Below are 20,389 nucleotides of genomic sequence, written 5' to 3'. Positions count from 1 at the left end.
GAAGCTGTTGACAGCCTGGCGGGTGCATTTACACTCCTGGGCTTCGGTTCCGGGTTGCTGTAAACCCCAGGCACGGCCAGGCTGGTGGGGAGCGTGTGGCCAGCACTCGGGCTCAGCATGAGCTCTGGGGAGCATTGAGGACAGCGGCAAGGTAAGGGCTCCCTCTTGCCTGGGGGGGCAGGGACATGGGCACTGCCAGGCTGGATCAGCCCAATGGCCCGTCTCAGCAGCCTGGGTGAAGCTCTGCAAGGGGCCGAGACCCAAGCAGGCAGGGTATGCCAACCTGCACCCAGGACAAGGGCTAGGCTTCTCATGACACCTTCACCTCTGGGATGCCCCTGGGGGATGCCCTCATGGCCCATGGAGGTGCAGGATGCTGCACGGGGGTTACATCGGCTGCAACAAACACTCGGGCTTTCTTGGCCCTTTCGCCCCTGGTGTTTGCAGAGCACCCCCCGCTGCTTTGGTTGGAGGGGTGGGCTGCGCCGTCCTCACGCCATGCCCTCTCCCCGCAGGAGCAGGACGAGCCTCGGCGCTGCCCCGCCATGGCGCTGCTCACCCACTTCTTGGCCTGCGTCTTCGGCACCGGCTCCTGGGTCGCCGTCAACGGGCTGTGGGTGGAGCTGCCACTGCTGGTGCCCGTGCTGCCCGAGCACTGGTACCTGCCCTCCTACATCACCGTGGTCATCCAGCTGGCCAACGTGGGGCCCCTGGCCGTCACCCTGCTGCACCGGCTCCGGCCCGGTGCGCTGAGCGAGGTGCCCGTGATCTACGCCGTGGTGGCCACGGGCGTGCTGGCCTGCCTGCTGCTGGCTTTCCTGTGGGGCTACACCACGCACGTGGCCGGAGCCCCCCACAGCACGGCCTTCCTCATCCTCACCTTCTTCCTGGCGCTGGTGGACTGCACCTCCTCCGTCACCTTCCTGCCCTTCCTGGTGCGGCTGCAGCCCCGCTACGTGGCCCCCTTCTTCGTGGGCGAGGGGCTCAGCGGGCTCCTCCCCGCCCTCGTCGCCTTGGCCCAGGGCGCCGGCGTCACCCACTGTGCCAATGTCACCCGGGAGGCCAATGGGACCCAGGTCCTCCTGGAGACCCGCTATTCCCCAGCCCGCTTCTCCCCGCTGGTCTTCTTCCTCCTGGTGGCTGCCATGATGCTGGCCTGCCTGGTGTCCTTCTTCTTCCTCACGCGGCTGCCGGCGGCACGGGAGCTGTCCCAGCAAAGCCTGTTCCGCGGCGACGTCAACCTCAGCCCCTTCCACGGCTCCCCGGGGGACGAGCTCGGCGGGGAGGACAAGCCAGGCAGCGCTGGCAAAGCGCCTGGCGAGGCCGACGTGGACGTGGCCGCCTATTCCCCGGCCCGGCTCGCCAGCATCTACGCGCTCGTGGCCTGGGTGAACGCGCTGACCAACGGGATCCTGCCGTCCGTGCAGTCCTACTCCTGCCTGCCCTACGGCAATGTGGCCTACCACCTCTCAGCCACGCTCAGCGCCATGGCCAACCCCCTGGCCTGCACCATCGCCATGTTCCTGCCCGGCAGGTACGACCCCGGGCCCCGGTACCCCCTGCCCGGTGCTGGGGGGCTCCTGGGTTCCTAGCTCCACATGCGGTGAGCGGAGCTAGGGCAGGCTGGTTGTGAGATTTACGCCGTCGGAGGGCTTAATGCAAACCTGCTTGCTTGCCCTGGGACCGCCGGGCCAGCATCTCTCCCCCGTGGGGGGTTGTTGGGCCCAGACGGAGCCGGAGTCACCCTCGGCGTGTCTCCCACAGGTCTCTTGCCCTGCTCGGGGCCCTCTCCATCACCGGGACGGGATTCGGAGCCTACAACATGGCCATGGCGGTCATGAGCCCCTGCCCCCTCCTGCAGCACTCGGCCTGGGGAGCTGCGCTCGTTGTAAGTAGTTGTGGCAGCATCTCGTTCCCCGCCGTCTTCCCCCCTCCCTGGGGTGCCTCGTGCATGCCCCCCACCTCCTCTCTGCCTATCCAGAGCCACAGGGATGCCCCTTCTGTGCCCGCAGGTCGCATGCTGGGTGCTTTTCACAGGCACCCTGTCCTACGTGAAGGTGATGACCGGGGTGATCCTGCGGGGCCGCAGCCACGGTGCCCTGGTGTGGTACGGGGCGACGGAGCAGCTGGGGTCCCTCCTCGGGGTGCTTCTCATGTTCCCCCTCGTGAATGTCTACAACTTCTTCCGCTCCGCTGACTACTGCAGCCTGCAGTGCCCAGCCTGAGCCAGGGCCTGGGCAGGGCACTCGCTGGGCTGGGGCATCCTGAACCCGGACGGGTGCAGCCCCCCAACTCCTTGACCGGTGGACCGTGGTGCAGGGCAAAGAAGATGCCAAGGGACATACCCCCCAGCCCTGACCCCAGCCCCAGGGAGCACTGTGGGTCCAGCAGGCGCTGGCTGGAGCGCAGGACAGCTCTGTCCCGGCTCCCCTTGAGCCAGGGGGTGGTGGGGCTGCTTCCCTGGGGCAAAGGGAGCCCTCTCCAGGGTGCACAGCCAGCGCAGAGCAGGGAAGAGCCGCCAGACCCCTGCATCCCCTCATGCACTGCCGCCCGGTTGCACCAGATGGAGCCACAGGCTCGGCAAGAAGGCCCGGGCGGCTCCTAGCTGAGGCCGGGATGGAGCAAAGAAGGGCCTAAGTCCCCTGGGGCTTTCGTGCACTTGGGGGTCTCTGCCTGTGGCAGCCCCTCATTAAAGAGCTGGGCCCAGCCCCAAGCCCACAGCATGTCTGTGCCCTGTCCCTGCCCCATGCACCGGGCTTGACACCTGCTGCCCCATGTCCGGGGGGACGGGGCAAGCGGTTCCTTCCCCTCCTTCTTGCGCTGAAGGACACAAGATGCCCCCCTTGCCCCAATGGTGGATGCAGCTGCTGACCCTTTCCTAGCATCTTCTGGGAGCCTTGTCCTGCGTGCAGTTGTTGCTCATGCAACGCCCCCAGGCAATCAGGCTCCCCGCTCCCAGCCTGGGGGCGTTAATCACCATCAGGGAGTGGGGTGTCAGCTGCATTTCCCATGCCATCAATCACAGGCCGAGGCCAGCAGAAGCCCAGGCTGCGGCCTGGGATGACCCAGTTACCGTGCGAACAGCAGGGCAGGCGGCAGGCTGCTGCTTGCGGGGGGCACCGGCCCCCACCCCAGCACAGCCTGGAAGGGGCCTGGATCCACGGTGCAGCCAAGTGCGGATGCAGACACGTGCCTTGACTTGCCTGCCACGGTGCCCTGCGGCCCAGGAGGCAGCAAGGGATGGGGGCAGCTGGGAGATGCTGAGCCGGTCCAATGCCTCCCCCAGCACCCCCCTGCCCGGGGGCCTGTGTGTGCAGGACAGACATGTGCGCACATGCACACGCAGGCACTCAGGTGTGCAAGCTGTAGGTCCCCTCCCTTGCAAAACCCAGGGACGTGGCAGTGGGGAGGCAGTGACTGGAGCCCCCACCTTGCTCATGGGCACCCTGCTGGCATAGGGGTCCTGGAAATCTTGCCCGGAGCCAGAGTCCCTCTGCCAAGTGAGGTGCCAGGCATGGCTGTCGCCCTGCGGCGTGACAGGCTGGGGGACCGTGGGGGAGCGGTGCCAGCCCCAGGCCACCTGGCAGCCCAACTGTTCCTGGGCAGCACAGAGCACCCAGGGAGGCCTTGCTCCAGGGAGGGAGGGCATCAGCAGGAGCAGGGGACCCCTCCAGCCTGGCGGGGAGCAGGGGAGAAAGGAGGAGGATGGGGAAGGGAGCACAGGCCCCACGAAGGCTGGCCTCCTGCCTCTCCCCATCCTCAGGGCACTTGGCAGCTCAGAGGCAGAGCAGTGCACCCAGGGGTTGCTCTGGGGCCAGCGGGGAGGCGGGGGGAGCAGCACTTGGGGCAGGGGGGCACATCTGAGCCTCACAGAGCTAGCCGGGGGCCCCGAAGGCACAGTCAGACCCAGCTCGCCCAGCAGCCTCAGGGCAATGACCTGGCGCACGCAATGGGGTGCTGGTGCTGGACGCCCCCCTGCTTGGCTGCTGCCCCTCAGTGGGCTCCCCCAAACTCACGCACGCGTGCACACATGCACACCCCCACCCTTCCCGGGGGCACGGCAGCCCTGTCTTTGTCCCCGGCTCTTTGTCTTGCAATCTGTTTCACCTCCGGGAGATGAGCGGCCGGGGGCTGCCAGACAGCCGGCTGCTTCACCTTAAAGACGCAGATCCGGGCGACTTTGAGGGGCTCCAACTGTTCCCATGTTGCCCACGGGGAGGATGCCGAGAGAATGGCTAATGGCAGGCAGCCCCGGCTCCCTCCCGAGCTCCCGGCGCGGAGCAGAGCCCAGGTCCGGAGCTGCCCTCCTGCTTCCCGACCTGCCATGGGATCTCCCCAGGCCACCCTGCTCCGAGTCACGCAGCCCCGCCGCCTGCCAGCTGCATGGCATGAGCTGGGGCAGAGCCATGGGGCTGAGCGAGCACAGGGGAGGGGTTCACGATTGCAGGGATAGGGCTCACTGGGGGGCCAGATACGCCGGCTTGGTCTGCGGGGCACGAGGCGCATTGCATTTTCTGGCCAGCTCTCAGCAATGCCCTTCTCTGAGGGGCTTTGCTGCTCGGCTGCTGGTGGCAGGTCTTGCACAGGTCAGCGACTGCTGGACTTTCCACCCAGCCCGGCTCCTCTGCCCTGGAGCTTCTCCCGGCTGGCCCCCACCCGGCCCCTCTGTGTAACCACTGCCGTCTGCCCTAGGGCAGAGTATATGCACACGCGTGTGTGTGTGCACGTGGGCCTGAGTGCACAGTCTGTCGGGGGCAGGCCAAGTCGGCAGCTCCGAATCACACTTGTCGGCGGGGCGCCTGAACCCTTGAGGCCAGCACTCCCCTCCTCTGGCTCCTTTCCCCTGTCGCAGCTGGAGCAAGGGGAGCTGCCTGCCTTGGGCAGGGGGGGAGATGCTAGAATCACCTGGCATGCTCTGGCACGTGCACATGTGTGCACTAGTGTGCAGAGATGTGCAGCGATGTCTGCTGCAACACCCCACCCCTCCTACCTAGTGCCCCTCTGCCCCAATGCCCAGCATCTCATGCTGGCAATGCCTCGGCCTGCGCGGCAATGTCTGCATTGCTGGCGGGGTACCAGGGTGGTATAGGGGTAGCAGGATCACTGCCAGACAACACGAGGGGTGCCAGCCCAGGCCACCCACCCATGTCACAGGGCCCTGAGCTCTCCTTTGATCCCAGGCAGGGAGGGGCTGGGGCTACAGGGTGCTCTGGACCCCAGGGCTGGGAGCATTCAGCCCAGCACAGCTTGGAGGGGATCAGGACCCTCTGAGCCAGGGCCTTCGTGCAATCAGCCCACACAGTTGCTCCCTGGCATGTTCCCCCCCATCACCCCCATGCTCCAAGGGACCGTCCTGTGCAGACAGATGGACCAGGAGACAGGGGGAGGGGCCGGGCCTCTCCCAGCGCCGCACAAAGGGGAAGGCGGGCGCGCTGCAGCCCAGGGACTTTGTGCTGCTCCTTATCGCACAGAGCAGACCCCAGCGCCCGTGTCCCCCCCACACACACCCTTCCCCAGCCTCGGGCACACAATAGCCAGGGGGCTGGGGGCTGCGAAGATGAATTGCCCGAGGAGCAGGCGTGTGGGCCTGGCGGCGGGGGAGAGGGATAATGAAGTGCGCACGAGTTCATTGCATCCTCGGCTGGCAGCTCTCAAAGGGGCCGACAAAAGCGTGGCTTCCTCCAGGCCCTGAGAGAGCTCCAGCCTGGTTCTGCAGAGGTGGCAGGAGCCTGGCGCGCAGCAAGAATTGTCCTCGTGAGAGATGGAGGCAGCGGGGCAGCGTCCGTGCTTGGCCAGGGAACGGCCAAGGTCAGAGCTGGTGGCTGGAGCTCCGGCCACCTTGGAGCGACTCAGCCCAGCCCGTGGGGCTGAACCAGACAACTGGGGCTCTGCTCTTGTGCATCCCCACGTGCTTCCCTGGCTGTGTGTGGAGCCCGGCTCTGAGCAGCACAGGGCACAAGGCGCCCTCTCCCCGCCACGGGCAGACCCAGGATTGAGGGCCAGTTAAAGATGAGCCTGAGCTCCAGCGTGGGGCGAAACTGTGGCACTGATCAGCCAGCCCAGGGACCCCCTGCCTGGAGGGCACTGCCCGGGGCATCAAGCTCCAGGGTTGGCTGCAATCTGCCTCCAACCTGGCCTGCACTCCAGGGCCTGTCCCCCCATGCCGAGCACATGGAGACAGCTGGTGCTGCACCCATCCTGCTGGCCCCATCCTCCCCAGTGTGAATGGGACACTGTGCACTGTGCAACCTGCCAGGCCAGGGCTCCTGGGGCGGCCGCCTCCCGCCAGCTGCCCCGTGCAGAGCAGGACGGCTGCCCCTGCATTGCCGGGGCCCTCTCCAGGCCTTTCACGTGGGAGAAGGGGCTTTCTCGTCACACAGCCCAGCTCCAGCTGGTGGGACTTAGCGTGGAAGCGCAGTGCAGGCGGCACAGGGGCAGCTCTTAAATCAAGCCAGGAGCAGCCTGAGCATGTGATGACAGCCAGGCCTGGGCCAGGTGCATCCCAGGGAGGGACCGGCAGCCCCAGACGGAGCCGCTAAGCGCTGCCCAGCTGCAGGGCGGGTTCTGCCCCTCTGCGGGACCCGGAGGCCTGGTGTTCTGTGGACACATCCTGTGCAAGCTCCCCCTCACGGCTCGCCCCGACCCGCTGTGGCCCCACCATGCCAGCTCTGCTGATGTTCCTCCATCACGTCAGCCTCCTCCCTGCGCTCCAGCCTCAGGACCTGCAAAGCGGGCTGGGGGTGTAGGGCTGTAGGGCACCTCCCGAGGAGGCCACAGTGGGTTTCCTCTCCAGGACTCTGTCCTGTCAATGCCCCGTATCCCTGAGCCTGGCCCTCCTTGCAGCCAGCCCGCATCCCCTGCCTGGATGCATCCTGCCTGTCTGTGCATGGCGCTGGCGGGCATCCCTGGGGACCATGTGCCGACAGGTGCTGCGTTCGCAGGGGCCTCCATTTCACGCCTGTAGGCAAAGAAAGGGCAGGCGGTGCCGGGGCCATCCATCACCCGGGCGGGCAGGGGAGCAGAGACAGGCCCACGGGCATAAATCACCTGCCATCGGACAAGGCCCCCAGGCCTCTGGGAGCAGAAGGCCCAGGTGAGCTGTACTCCCCACCATGGGGGTGACGTCCAGGCGACCGTGTCAGGCCACAGCTCAGACTCTCATCCACAAAGCCAGGTTGGCATTGGCAGGCTGGCAACGGCTCCCTGCATTGCACCTCTTCCTCCCAGCCTCGTGCCTGCTGCTCCAAGCCCTGCCGGACCACTACTGCCCTCGGCAAGCCCCCCCATAGAGCGCGAGGCTGGGGCTGACAAGCGAGCTGTCAGGGACTGAATCAGGGCCACACAACAGTGCCTCCTGCAGCCATAACTCATGCTGTCCGGGGTTTTGTTCCCCACGTCCCGTAGGCCGCGCACAGGTTGGATTCGTACAGGCTGGGGAACAGGTAACAAAGTGCTTCGTGGCCCCCGGGCCAGCCCCGGCCCCTCTCCTCTGACACGGGAAGCACGGACTGCAATCTTCATGCAAATGTCGGCAAGCCCCTGGGCACATCAGATGGGGCTGCAGCTCTGGCAGCCGGGAACTGGGAACCCGCCCTGCCCATCAAGGCACAGGTGGCTTGCAAAGCTCTCCCCATAGCCTCCCTGCAGACTGCCACGCTCTGCCCACCACCAACCACCCAGCACAGCTCCTATGAATACTGAGGGCCCAAGAGCATGTCTGCATGTGCCCATGCCCATGGCAGCGCTTGTGCAACCCCCCCAGGGGCACGGGGTGGGCATGAGTGTGGTGCTCTGGTGAGGCTGAGACACTTCAGCTGGTGCTGCCAGCCGCAGCAGTGAGACCGGGGGGAGGCAACCCCAATCTCCTTCTGCCCAAGGGTCTCATTCAGGCAAAACCTTCCCTGCTGGGCTCAGCACCTTTCCAAATCAGGCCCAGGGTAGGCTCAGAGCAGAGGAGGACGGAGACAGGGCAGAGGATGAGCACTGGCAAATCCACTGCCACTGAGCACTGGCCTGCTCAGCTCCCAGAGGTCGAGAGCGGCCCACGTGGCTTGGACAGGAGCCATGCAGCAAACTCCCTGGTGGCTCCGGATGTTGGGAATGAGGACAGCAAGGCTGGATGCTGGCTAGGGAGCAATCCCAGCCTTGCCGCTGCGGTGCCAGAGGGCAGGGAGTCCGTGCCAGAGCTAGCTGGGGTCTGCGCCGGCCCCGGGTCTGGGCTAGCGACCCAGCTCATGCCTGCCCCTCTGCGCCTGGAGTGAGAGGATGGAGCTGGCAAGGCCCAACCTAGCACAATGGGACCCTGCTCAAAACCTCGCAGAGGGCAGGGGGTTGCCCAAGCTGGCTGGAGATGCAGGGCAAGGAGGAAGGGAGACTTGCCTGGGAACTGGACCTCCTGAGGCAGGTGGACATGGCCAGCAGGCTTCCCCAGCTGCACCGACCCCAACCTGCCCCCCAGCCCTGGCCACCTGGTTTCTTCCCAGCAGGACACACCCAGCGCACCGAGTCCCTGGTGTGTGTGCACATGGGTGCTGCTGCTCCTGCACGCCCTTTCCTGGTGAAACAGCCTCTCTCTCCACTCCCCATCGCACCTACTGCCTGTGGGTGCCTCTGCGCCCAGGGCAGCCGCAGCACCCAGCGCCTGGCAGGATTCCCTGCGCCCCCCATGGCCGCTCCCACTCCCCACGCTGGAAAGAGGCACAGGAAACAATCAGATGCAGCCGGAGCGAGAGGGAAATTATTTCCATACAGCTGCCCAGAAAGCCACGAATTTAAAGATCACCCAGTCGTATTTTAGAAGAAAGGGTTGGCTTTCTTCTGCTTGTGCTCTCCCCCCGCCCCCCTTTTGGGGGAGGGGGTCTCTGTGGCAGGGAGGGGGAGGTGTCGGAGGCTTCTTGCAGTCAGCAGTATTAGCGCACTCAGCAGGGCTGATTGCAGGTTATTAACATACATTATCTCACTCCCCTGCCTCTGAAAAGAGTGGAGTTCCTATTCTCCCCTGTCCTCAGCCCCCTCCCCCTTTGTCTTTTACACTTAATTGCCTCACTTATTACACTACAGGCTGGGGAGAGAGAGAAATCACAGGACAGTGGTCAGGCAGGCCCAGCACAACTAGGGCGTGAGTAATCGCCTGTTCTGCCAACGTGCCTTCAAGGAAGGAAATCACACGCAGGCACATAAATAAATAAGGGGACCGAGGCTTAGCCGGCGGGGCTCCTTCCATGCGTGCAGTCGGAGGGGAGAGGAAAGGCCAAAGCCCGACCCGTGGCGTTTCCATTCAAGGCACCGCTCCCGGCCTGAAAGGGACCTGGGCCGGATGGGACCCTGGCCGGCGCTGAGGGGGGGTGTGACCTTGAACTTGTGACATCACCGCTCCTTGCTGGGGAGACAGATGGGGTGTGATGTCATAGCTTGGCCGGAGTGTGGGTTTCAAAGGGGAGATGCACAGAAAGGAGAGGGAAGAGCGGAGCCCCGATCCGGCGGGGGCTGGAGACGGGTCTGGCTGGCCGGGCCCCCAGGACATGGCCAGGCCCCCAGCTCTGCTCCCAGGGGCACGGGGAAAGCAATTGGAAAATGCGCAGGGCCTTTCTCTGCCCTTCCGGGACCCGGCTCAAGGGCAAAGGGCCTGTGGCTGATGCAGGTTGGGCCCTGACCCTGCACAGGCCTCTTTTGCTTGCAGCACAACTCCAGGGAGCAGGAGGGCCCTTGGGGGGCAGTGGGACAAGGGGGCAAGGTGCTGGGCTCTGCTCCTGGGGGATGCCCCAGGGGAAGGGGCTTTTGCATGCGTGTATGTACAGCACCTAACACGGCAGGGACAGCGATGTGGCAGGGATCTCCCCAAAGCTGCTGGGAGAGGAATAGGACCAACCCCCGAGCTGGCCTCGTGGTTCAAGGGCAGAAAATCAGAGAACATGAGGGTGGGACGGGACCTCAGGAGGTCACATCTAGTCCAAGCCCCGCTCCAAACGGGGCCAGCCCCAACTACATCAGCCCAGCCAAGGCTTTGTCTAGCCGGGTCTCGGATGGAGACTCCACCACCTCTCTGGGGAGCCCGGTCCAGTGCAGCTGAGCGCTCTGTATCTGAGAGCACCATGGGGGCACCCCCGGCCCCCGGCCCATGGACAGAGCCACCCTGCCGCTGTGGCCATACATCACATGCTGTTAGTAGTGAAGTGCTGACAATGTACTTGGCACCTGGCAAGGCACCAGGTCCCCTGCCAGCGGGCTGAGAGCACGAGCAATGCACAGGGGCCAGGCTGAGCCGGAGAAAGGCGTCTCTTGGAAGGGAGAGGGGGAATTTTGGATGATATAAAATGGGCACAGGAGATGTTTGCTTCAAGGCCGAGGGGGGCAGACGGGGTGAGCTGGCCGAGGCCACGGTGCGGGGAGGACAGCTCAGTGCCACAGCCCTGCCGTCAGCAGGGGAGAGTCAAGCTGGCTGCGGCTTTTGACATGCAGCCCCACTTCATACCCCTTCCTCCATCCATGAGGACTGCCTGGAGCATGGGAGGGAGGGTTGGAGACCCCCAGCCCCTCCCCATGGATAACACGGGTTCTTTGGCGCATCTCCGACGTGTGGCCGGATAAACCCCTATCCTGGAGCGAAGTGGGGGCAGCGGCCACTCAGAGGATCAATGTGGCACACACCAGCCCCCCTTCTCGTCCCCCAGCCACCAGGGTCACTGTTTATTGCCCACCTTTGTTGAACTGGGAAATCAAAGGCCCTCCCCCTTCCCCCCACAGCGAAGGGATCCAGACTGTATTATTCACAGGGTCTTAAAACACATGAGCAGCACCAAGACAAAGGAAACAGAGACAGACAGAGACAGGGAGTTCATCCTGACAGGCTCTCCCCCTCGGCCCCCCTCCTCCTCGGCCTTCCTCTCTCCTCTTCCTCGCGCACGTGCTTCTATTGTCTGCCTGCCCGTGGACCAGGAAAGAAAGAGTGGGGGAGCCAGAGCCACGGAGCCGCTTGATCCTTGGCGGGGGAGGGGGGGGCAGCAAGGACCCGGCTGGATGTTAGTGGCACTGGACCAGGCTCCCCAGAGAAGTGGTGGTGTCTCCCTCCTTGGAGGTCTTTAGGAGCCGGGTAGACAAAGCCTTGGCTGGGGTGATGTAGCTGGGGCTGGTCCTGCTGGGAGCCGGGGTTGGAGTAGATGTGACCTCCTGAGGTCCCTTCCACCCTCCTTGTCTGAGTCGATGAGTCCCTCTCAGTGCTGCCCTTGGCATCATGCCTGCATGTGCATGCGTGTGCATGTGAGCGCACCTGGGGAGAGACTCCCCCCAGCCCCGCGTTGGCTGCACAAAGTTGGGTGCCCAGGCCGGAGTGGCCCCGCCGGACACCTGCCCTGCTCCTTGCCGGGGCTCAAAGGCATGCATGTGAGCTCCCGCGGGTGCGGGCTCAGCAGATGGGCAGTGCCCCCTCCCCCCGGCTCCCCCCGGCTCCCTTCCTCCTCTGCCTGCTCCTCACTTTCGCTGCCTGCCTTCCCCTTCCCTTCCCTTCCCTCCCCTCCCCTCCCCTCCCCCTGCTCGGCGCACACTTTCTCCCTCTTCCCCGTCCCTCCCCTCTCCTCCCCCCGGCCCTGCCCGCACAGCCGGCTCGCTGGCAATGTGATGATTGTCCTGGGGGACGTTTGATGGATTAGGAAGCCGAGCAGCTCCGCGGCGAGGCACCACCTGATCGCGTCCCATATAAAGCCGGCGGGGCCCGGGGGCTGAGCTCAGCTCCGGCTCCGCTCCGGCTCCGGCTCCGCGTCCCCCGGCCGGCTCCGGAGCTGTCCAGTGCTGATCCGGCCGCACCATGCCCCGCTCCTTCCTGGTCAAGAAGATCAAGGCGGCGGACGCCTTCCAGCCCGGCCAGGCGCCGGCCCCCGCCTACCCCCCGCTGCCAGCCGGCCCGGAGCCCGGTAAGGGGGCAGGGCCGGGCCGGGGTGCGGGCCGGGCCGGGGTGCGGGGCTGTGCGGGGCGGGGGGGCGTGTCTCTGCCGGGGGGCGGGGGTGCCCCCCGCTCGCTGGGCCGGCCCCTCACCTCGGGCACATGCACACGTACTGCACCGCATATGGATGCATGCACACACATGCACGTGGGCACATATGTGCATGCATGCGTGCATACGCACACCTACACATGCATGGATGCATACACGCATTTGCACATTGACACACGTGTGCATACACACGCAGGCATGGCACATGCACATACACATGCCTACATGCACACACGCACACATACATGGATGCATACACACATGCGCACACATATACACATTGCATACGTGCATGCACACATACACCCACACCTACATGCAGATGCGACCTTACATGGATGCATACACGCATTGACACACATATGCATTGACACACATGTGCATGCACACATACACATGGACACATATGTGTATACATGTGCATGCACGCATACACCCAAACCTACATGCACACGCATGCTTACATGGATGCATACACACACTCACACATATACACGCACCCACACATATATGCACAGGGACACATATGCCCATGCACCTATACACCTGCACGTACACACATATACACACATGCATGCATACACATATGTACACATATATATGTATGCACACACACATATGTATACATGCTCGCACCTTGCATGCACACATATGCACATGCAGACATATACACACGTACACACTGGGTGCATCTTCGGGGAGGAGGGGCACCTCTTCTGCCTGAGAACTCCCCCCACCACCCATGTCCTCTGACCTGGAAATGCCCCTCCAGGGCACGGGCAGGCACGGGCATGGGAAGCCAGGTGGGAGCCTGGGCCAGTGGCGGGGGCAGTGCCAGGGGCTGGCTGGCTATACACCAGTTTGCCAGGGGGCACCAGCAGCATGCGGGGAGATGGCTTCTCCCAATGAAACAGGGGCTGCATTGCTGGGCCTGGGGGCTTCCTTGTTCAGAGGGAGGTGGAGAGGCTCCCCCCACCCTCTGCCCTCCCATGGCAACTGGCTCAGCAGAGCTGTGGCTGGGCCAGCAGGACTTGGGGGGTGGGCATCTCTTACTGCTACCAAAGCCTGGCTTCATGTACACACAGAGCTCCCAGCATGGCATGGGGGGCAGAGCAGTACAAACAGCTAGATAACAATGCGGGCAGATAGAGGTAGCCAAAACAGGGACCCCAAAGCTCCGCAGATGGCCAGGGCTCTAGGCCTACAGCCAGGGAGAAGGGATGGACGGTAGCACCATTGACAGGGAGGGATGCTGCTGCCTGGTCTGGCTGTTTTGGGGTCCCAGGCAGCAGGAGGGTGTCAGGTCCTCTCCTTCCAGGCCTGATCCAGGTCACACTGAAGCCTGGGAAGCCTCCGACCTCAAGTGTGGGGTCTCTGGTTATAGCACTGCACACATTAATGTGAGGGCAGGAGCCTGGAGGCCTGTTCTGATCCCATCACAGCCATCAAGATGCCTCTTGGGGACAGCCAGCAGGCTGTAGAGCCACCCCAGGAGAGAGGGGGAAGCTGGCACGTCCCCTCTGACCTCTCATTTGGGCTGAGCCACATCGGGCAGGGGTGCCACCAGGAAGGGGCACCCTAGGTTTGCACGTGACAGGAGTCTGGTCTTCCCAGGTCCTTTCCTCCTCATGCATTTAAGCTCTGCATGGAGGTCACTTGGGTCACTGCTTCTTAGCACAACCCCTGGGGCCGATGGTGGCTGTGCCCTACAAACCTCCTCCAGGCCAGCAGCCAGTGTCCTTGGGAGTCAGGCTGAGGCAGGGTCCAGGGTGCTGTTGAGTCCCTGCCTGTGTGATGTGTGTGGGTCACTGAGCGGCTGTAACAGCAGCATGGACCTGACTGGCATGGGCAAGAGGTGGCACCCAGCTCCACATGCAATGGATATTGCAGGGGGAGGCCAAAGTGGCCAGACCTTGCATTAGCCACAGGGTTGAGTCCTTCAAGCTCCCCATATGGTCCCCACAGGCTTCAGCTTTGGGCTCGTGGAGCAAGGTGTATATGAAACACCGGGAAGGAAGCATGTGCGTCTGGGGAGAGGCTGGGGCTGCCGCTCTCCTGGAAATAACCTTGCTGCATGTTGGAGAAGAAGTGTGAAAAATTGCTGAGCAGAGCGCTTTTTGCCCAGCGTGTGTGACTGCACTCGGTAAACAAGGAGAAAGGAAGGAGAGCCAGGGTGGGGGAGCGGGGAGGGGGCTGGGGCAGGGGAACGGCGGGCTGCAGAGCTCCATCAGCAAGGCTGTCACAGCCCCTGATCTGTGCACCCCAGCGAGACCACTGCTCTCCGGCTCCTCCGGGCAGGGCCAGGAGCCTGCTTCCAGGGAAGGAGCCTCAGCTCTGCTTCTAGACCCCAGCAGCGGGAGTCACTAGTATGCTCAAGCCATCTCAGTAATCTCAGGTTTGCAGGGACACAGAGGATAGGAGCAAGCTCATCTCCCTCTCCTGGCTCCCGTGCACCCCCTTCCCTGCATGGCTGGCTCTGAGGACACGAGCTGCCCTGAGCAGAGGCAGCAGACTGCATGGGGCAAGGGCTATTTCTCAAGGAACTACCTGGGACTTCTTCCGTCCCCAGCTCAGCCCTGCACACCTCCCCTGTCGCTCTGCAACCTCCAAAAGCAGGCAGCATCCCCCTGGAGCCAGGGCAGGGAGCAGGAACCCCACACCCCATGCAGTCATCCGGGCAGCCACGGGGGAAGCCCGGGGGCCCAGAGTGCAGGAGCAATAACCATGCATCATTGAATCACAGTCAAGCTCACTTAGCATCAGTGTAGATGGGAAGGCCCCGGTGGTAGGAGACCAGGGCTCCCCACTGGCTGTGGACTACCAGGGTGACCTTGAGCCAGCCGCTGTTGAGACTGAGCACCTTCCCACCAGTGCTGGGAGCACCAGGTCAGCCAGCTGTGCCCCGAGCAGACCTGGGCAGCATCATTGCTCTGGTCCCTGCCTGCCTTGGCTTCCAAGAGCTGTACCTGCAAGCCACCCTCCTAAAACTCAGCACAGCTGTGCTCCCACCCTGGCTCCGGGGCCCAATGATCCAAGCCCGGACCAGGCTCCTGGCTCCTCCACACTTTGGTCCCGGGGTCTGTGGAAGAGAGAGCTGAGAAAGGCCTCCTCCTTTAACAGCAAGGTTCTTTGGGTAGATGTGATATCTTTTATGAGACCAACTAAATAGTTGGAAAAATTGTTCCTAGCAAGCTTTCGGGTACAAACGCCCTTCTTCTTCCTTTCATGTGCCTTTAACAACAGGCGGCAGCAGGCCTGGGTCCACCAGTGAGCTCATTAGCCAAGCGCTCGCGCTGCGTGCATTTGCTGACATGGCATGTTGCGGGGGGGAGGGGAGCGCCGCTTCCAAAGTGACATTACACAGGAAACCGCGTCGCTGCAAAGGAGAGCAATGGTGCTGAATTAGCACACGGAGCTGCGGTGCGCAGGGACGCCCCTTCCCATCATCAGGCTTCCCCAAGCAGCCATGCTGGGCCTGAGGGGCAGCTGCTGGGTCAGCCAAGAGCCCCAGCTTCCCTGCCCCTGCAGGAAGCAGAGGAATGACCTCGCTGGCACAGCCATCACCCACCCCTACCCCGGCTCTCCTTGCAAGACAAGCCTGACCCTCTCCCTCCCAGCAGCTCCATTCCCCACGTCCCCCTGTCCCACACACCAGCTTCCCTGGGGGAAAGCCCCTCCATGCCCTCTCCAGCCCCTGGCTTTTCTGTGTGGGCCAGGGGCCAAGGGAGCCCAGACTCTGCCTCCCAGCCCTTGTATCGCTCGGACCAGTTGTGCTCCACCGGGGTGCGGCAGCACCCTCGGGTGCCATGAGATCCTTTTCAGGCTGACAGTGTCAGCACTGCTAGGTGTGCCAAGCCCTCCACGTGATTCACAAAATAAGCCTAGAGGTTTCAAACGGGAATCTGGAGTGTCCGAACCTTTCTGCCCTGCTCTGCACTCTCTGAGGTCTCTGCTGCAGGAGAATGGCTCTAGTATTTTTCTGTAGTCAAAAAATACAGGAAAGCAAAGAGCTGCTGTTTTCCAAGGGGTGCCCAGGTCTGCCAAGGGGTGGCCTGAGTCTAACAAGGGATGCCTGGGTCTGCCAAGTGGTGCCTGGGTCTGACAAAGGGTGGTTTGAGTCTGTCAAGGGCTGGCCTGGGTCTGCCAAGGGGAACCTGGGTCTGCCCAGGCTGAGAACCCCTGGTTTAAACACACTTAGAAACTCAACACAAGTGCCCCCCAGGCCGTGGCGATCCAGCTCACCGCTGCTAGGCTGAGAGCATCACCCATGGGAAGGCATCCTGTGCCTGCTCCCTGCAGCACTGCGGTCAGGTCAGCCCAGCCAGCTCCGTAGGGCTGCTGGAAACACTGTGCTCTGCTTGCCTGAATGGAGCTAGAGTGAGGGGGCTTGCTCTGCCTCTGAGCGCCACCTCCCGTCCGGTTTCCATGGGCCCAGGGAGAAAAATGCAGTGACAAGAACAGGTCCCTCTCCCTGGGAGCAAATATCGATGGGCACCGCATCCGGGAGTCATTCATCTTGGTAAATCCACACACCAGAAAGCGAATGCACCAACCAAGCCATGGCTCTGCTGAGCCTGGCACCGGCGAGCGCTGGCGAGAGATCGATGCGGCTGGAATTACCCTCCGAGCAGCGCACAGCAGGAGGGAGGCACAGCGCGTCCCAGGCATTAGTGGAGCTGTGCCAATTGACATCATTCTTCCATATTTTACCACCTCACATGGACAGGAGCCCCCCGCGCGGCTTGCAGCAAGAGGACCTGACATTTCTGGCGTGAAAAATTAGCCCAGCCCATTGCCTGAACATATGGGTCTTTTTATCTGTCTAAAGAACGATACCAATGTGTGTGTGCATGTGAGAGAGTGCGTGTGTGTTTGCACAGAGGCACCTCATGCCTCCAAGCATGGCACAGAGACGGGACGGTACAACAGGCGTGGTGCTTGTGGTAGTGCATGAAAGAGGCTGCACGAATGAAGGATGCTGTGATGAATTTGGCCTTCCATGGTTTAAGAGAGCGGGTGAGCTGCTAAAAGGCAGACGCACATCACCCCGCGCTGCCAGCAGAGATCATTGCAGCAACCACAGGGGCTGAGAGTCACCGAGCCGCATCCATGTTCCAGGGTCACATTGCGGTTGTCCGGTTGTAACCCACAGCAATTAGCCCAGGCTGGCGGAGAGGGGGCTACTGCCTACAGATCTGCAGGGGTGCCCGCCCGAGGGGTCTCAGGTGCCACAGACAACTTCTGTTATAACGCAGCCTCACGGCTAGCTTTCCTGCACTAAATGCATGCCAGGCAATATGCATGTCCTGCCACACCTGGGAGGTACCTGGTGCACAGAAACAGATTCACCCTAATCCTTTTCACCCTTTCCATGATTCACCCTAATAGAGCGGCTCTTTCACTTTTTAAGGTACGGCATAGCCTAGGTCTTGTCCCCCGACTGCAAACTGGGAGGTGAAAATCCCTCCAGCTACTGGGTACAGGAGCAGAGTATGGCATTTCTGTAGCATGGTATCCCCCGGACAGACGTACCCCATGCCCTACAGAAGGATTAGCCCTGGAGGAGGAGGATGGCTGACCTGTCTGTGTCCTCAGGGATTCAGTGCAAAACCTGACACTGACTGAGCTGAGATGAGGCAGGGTCCATGTGGGACAACCCCCAGGATGAGGAGGGGGCTCCCAGGAGAGCAAGCAGGAACAGTGCGAGTTGCAAGCCCTCTGCATGGGTGCCTGTGGTTTCCAGCAACTCCCCCCAGCATCCCCTGTGCAGCCCCCACCATGGGTACCCCAAATCTGAGTCCTGTCTTGGCTGTGTTTGTCTGTACGGGCTTTGCACACCTAGCACGATGCACGGAGCAGCTGATCCCTCGCCCAGGCTGCTCCTCTGCGTATCGCTCACATGTCCTGCCCGCAGCCTCCTCCGGCTGTTCCCTGGCTGGGTCCCTGGGAGAGCTGCAGTCCCAGAGGTTGCCCCTCATCTCCCCTTTCAGTAAAGTCCATGCTGATAACCCGCCCCAAATGCACCGCCATGCATGTGCCCCCTCTCTGGAGTTCACAGAGTCTGGGAAGACTGGGACCACTGGGAGAGGGAGGGGACTGGCAGGAGGGAGAAGCGCTGGTGGATGGTGACGTCCCCTCTGTTTCCCACAGGGTACGTCCAGCACTGCCTCACCGCCCCCAGCTATGAGACGGACAAGAAGCCGGGGCTCCAGCTGGTGCCCCCCGACCCTGCCTATGCCCCAGGCCATGAGGAATACAGCGACCCCGAGAGCCCCCAGTCGAGCCTCTCCGCCCGCTACTTCCACGGCGAAGCCGCCGTCACGGACAGCTACTCCATGGATGCCTTCTTCATCACCGACGGCCGGTCCCGGCGGCGCGGGGAGAGCCCGCGGCGGGGCAGCCACCGCCACGGCTGCAGCCAGTGCGGCAAGACCTACGCCACCTCCTCCAACCTGAGCCGGCACAAGCAGACGCACCGCAGCCTGGACAGCAAGATGGCACGGAAGTGCCCGACCTGTGGCAAGGCCTACGTGTCCATGCCGGCCCTGGCCATGCACGTGCTGACCCACAACCTCAAGCACAAGTGCGGCGTCTGCGGGAAGGCCTTCAGCCGGCCCTGGCTGCTGCAGGGCCACATGCGGTCGCACACGGGCGAGAAGCCCTTCGGCTGCGCCCACTGTGGGAAGGCCTTCGCCGACCGCTCCAACCTGCGCGCCCACATGCAGACTCACTCGGCCTTCAAGCACTTCAAGTGCAAGCAGTGCGAGAAGACCTTCGCCCTCAAGTCGTACCTCCACAAGCACTACGAATCCGCCTGCCTCAAGGGCTCCGAACACACCTGCGCCCTGGAGAACTGAGCCCCCCGGCCCGGGGCAGGGCAGGGGACCGGCGGGTGGAGAAGAGGAGCCGTCGTGGGCCGGGAAGCAAGGGTTCCCCTCTACCCTCCTCGGGCCGCTCCCCCGGGGCCTTTTGCAGCTGGGGGCTTGGAAAGAAGTGCTTTCCCGGGGATGCTCCCGCAGACCAGCGCCTGCCTGGGGCAGGGCACGTGTTTGTCTCCTCCAGTTCCCAGCCGGGGGGATTGCTGTGCAACACAACTGCACCCAGAGCTGGCTCCAGGGGTTTCCCACCCGGAGCCCCTCGCTCCTTGCTCCCGTGCAGCCCTGGCCTGGCTGGCCGCACCAATAGCTCCTGGCTCTCTAGGGAAATCCCAGTGGGGTTTTCTCCAGAGCGGGGCTGCTAACCGAGTCTCTCTGGGCTGCTCATCAGGACAAAAGAGATGCTGCCGTCTCTCCGAAACTCCTCCTCTATTTATTTAATTTATTGTCGTATTTATTTCGTGCTGCTGCTTCTCCCCGGGGGGAAAGGAACGGTCTTCGACTTCAGCAGGAGCAAAACTTGCTGGGTGTGCAACACAAGCTGTGCAATCGCCAGAGCACGGACCAGGCCGGGAGGGTGGGGGGCCAGAAGGGAGACCTGGGGGGTCTGTGCAATGGACCGAGGGGAAAGGGAGGCCCTACAGCTGCAGGCCTGTGGACAGGAGGGGCTGGGGGGCTGGCAGGCCGGTGTACATGGGTTGTCTTGAACGACTGATGGACCGTGGCTGGGAGGGAATCTGCGCGGCTGAGGGACGGGAAGGCGGGGGTGGTTCTGTGCAATGGACACACCGAGGTTTTATTTTGATGCACACCTGGGGTTTTGGAGCGGGGGGGTCTGGGTGTCACAAACCGCTGGCTCCCCGGCGAGGTGCGGGGCTGCCGGGAGCCAGCGCTTGAGGACGAGAGACAGCTGGAAGCTCCCCGCCGCCCCAAACACCTCAGCAGTGGGGGACGGGAACCCAGGAAGGAGGCAGCCCCCTCCAGTGCGCCGGGGCAAGGACCCTCAGCTCTGTGAGGATGCAGAAGGCTTCCCCCGGGCCCCCCCAGCCCCTGGTCAGGTGCCACGGCCAGGCCCCCGCGCCTCCCCACGGTCCGACAGCCTTGTCCTGCCGGATGAGAGGGGAAAGGGGTGTTAAATGCTCCAATGCATTTGGTGCCCCCGCCCTTCACCAGCATGCACGCCCCCTCCTGTGCCCCGGGAGGCTGTGATGTCGCATGCTGTTGCTGTGACATCATGCTGAAGGCCAAGCCCGATGGGCCCACGCCACGGAAAGGCCTCTCCTCCGGGCCTCGCTCAGAGCCCCCGGCATGCAATGCCCAGCGCCCTCAGCATCCTCTCGATGCAGACAGACTGGGCTGATGGGGCTAGAACGGCCCCCCCCGTTACCTCTTCCCACCCCAGAGGTGGAGTCTCTGCCCGCCGAAGTCGGGGAGAGGAGGGAGTCCTGGGGGTGCTACTGTGAAGTCTGGGGGTGGGGGGAAGGGTCTATTTAAATGCTCTTATTTATATTATTTATCATTTATGCTG

At 63.2% G+C, this 20,389-nt stretch overlaps 2 protein-coding genes across 2 annotated transcripts; both read left to right on the top strand.

Moving 5' to 3' along the window:
* Window positions 1-525: 525 nt before the first annotated feature.
* On the top strand, window positions 526-2,658 carry SLC52A3 (solute carrier family 52 member 3). Its single transcript, XM_019493796.2, has 3 exons — window positions 526-1,534; window positions 1,765-1,888; window positions 2,013-2,658. The coding sequence occupies exons 1-3, from the start codon at window positions 546-548 to the stop codon at window positions 2,223-2,225; spliced, it is 1,326 nt and encodes a 441-aa protein (XP_019349341.2). The 5' UTR covers window positions 526-545; the 3' UTR covers window positions 2,226-2,658.
* Window positions 2,659-11,800: 9,142 nt separating this feature from the next.
* On the top strand, window positions 11,801-18,849 carry SCRT2 (scratch family transcriptional repressor 2). Its single transcript, XM_006274274.3, has 2 exons — window positions 11,801-11,924; window positions 18,137-18,849. Exons 1-2 carry the CDS (start codon window positions 11,801-11,803, stop codon window positions 18,841-18,843), a joined length of 831 nt encoding a protein of 276 aa, XP_006274336.1. The 3' UTR covers window positions 18,844-18,849.
* The last annotated feature ends 1,540 nt before the right edge of the window (window positions 18,850-20,389 follow it).

Source organism: Alligator mississippiensis, chromosome 9, assembly GCF_030867095.1.
Source record: "Alligator mississippiensis isolate rAllMis1 chromosome 9, rAllMis1, whole genome shotgun sequence".
Taxonomy (NCBI): domain Eukaryota; kingdom Metazoa; phylum Chordata; order Crocodylia; family Alligatoridae; genus Alligator; species Alligator mississippiensis.
Note: the sequence above shows the minus strand (reverse complement) of the source record. Positions and strands in the feature narration are given on the sequence as shown.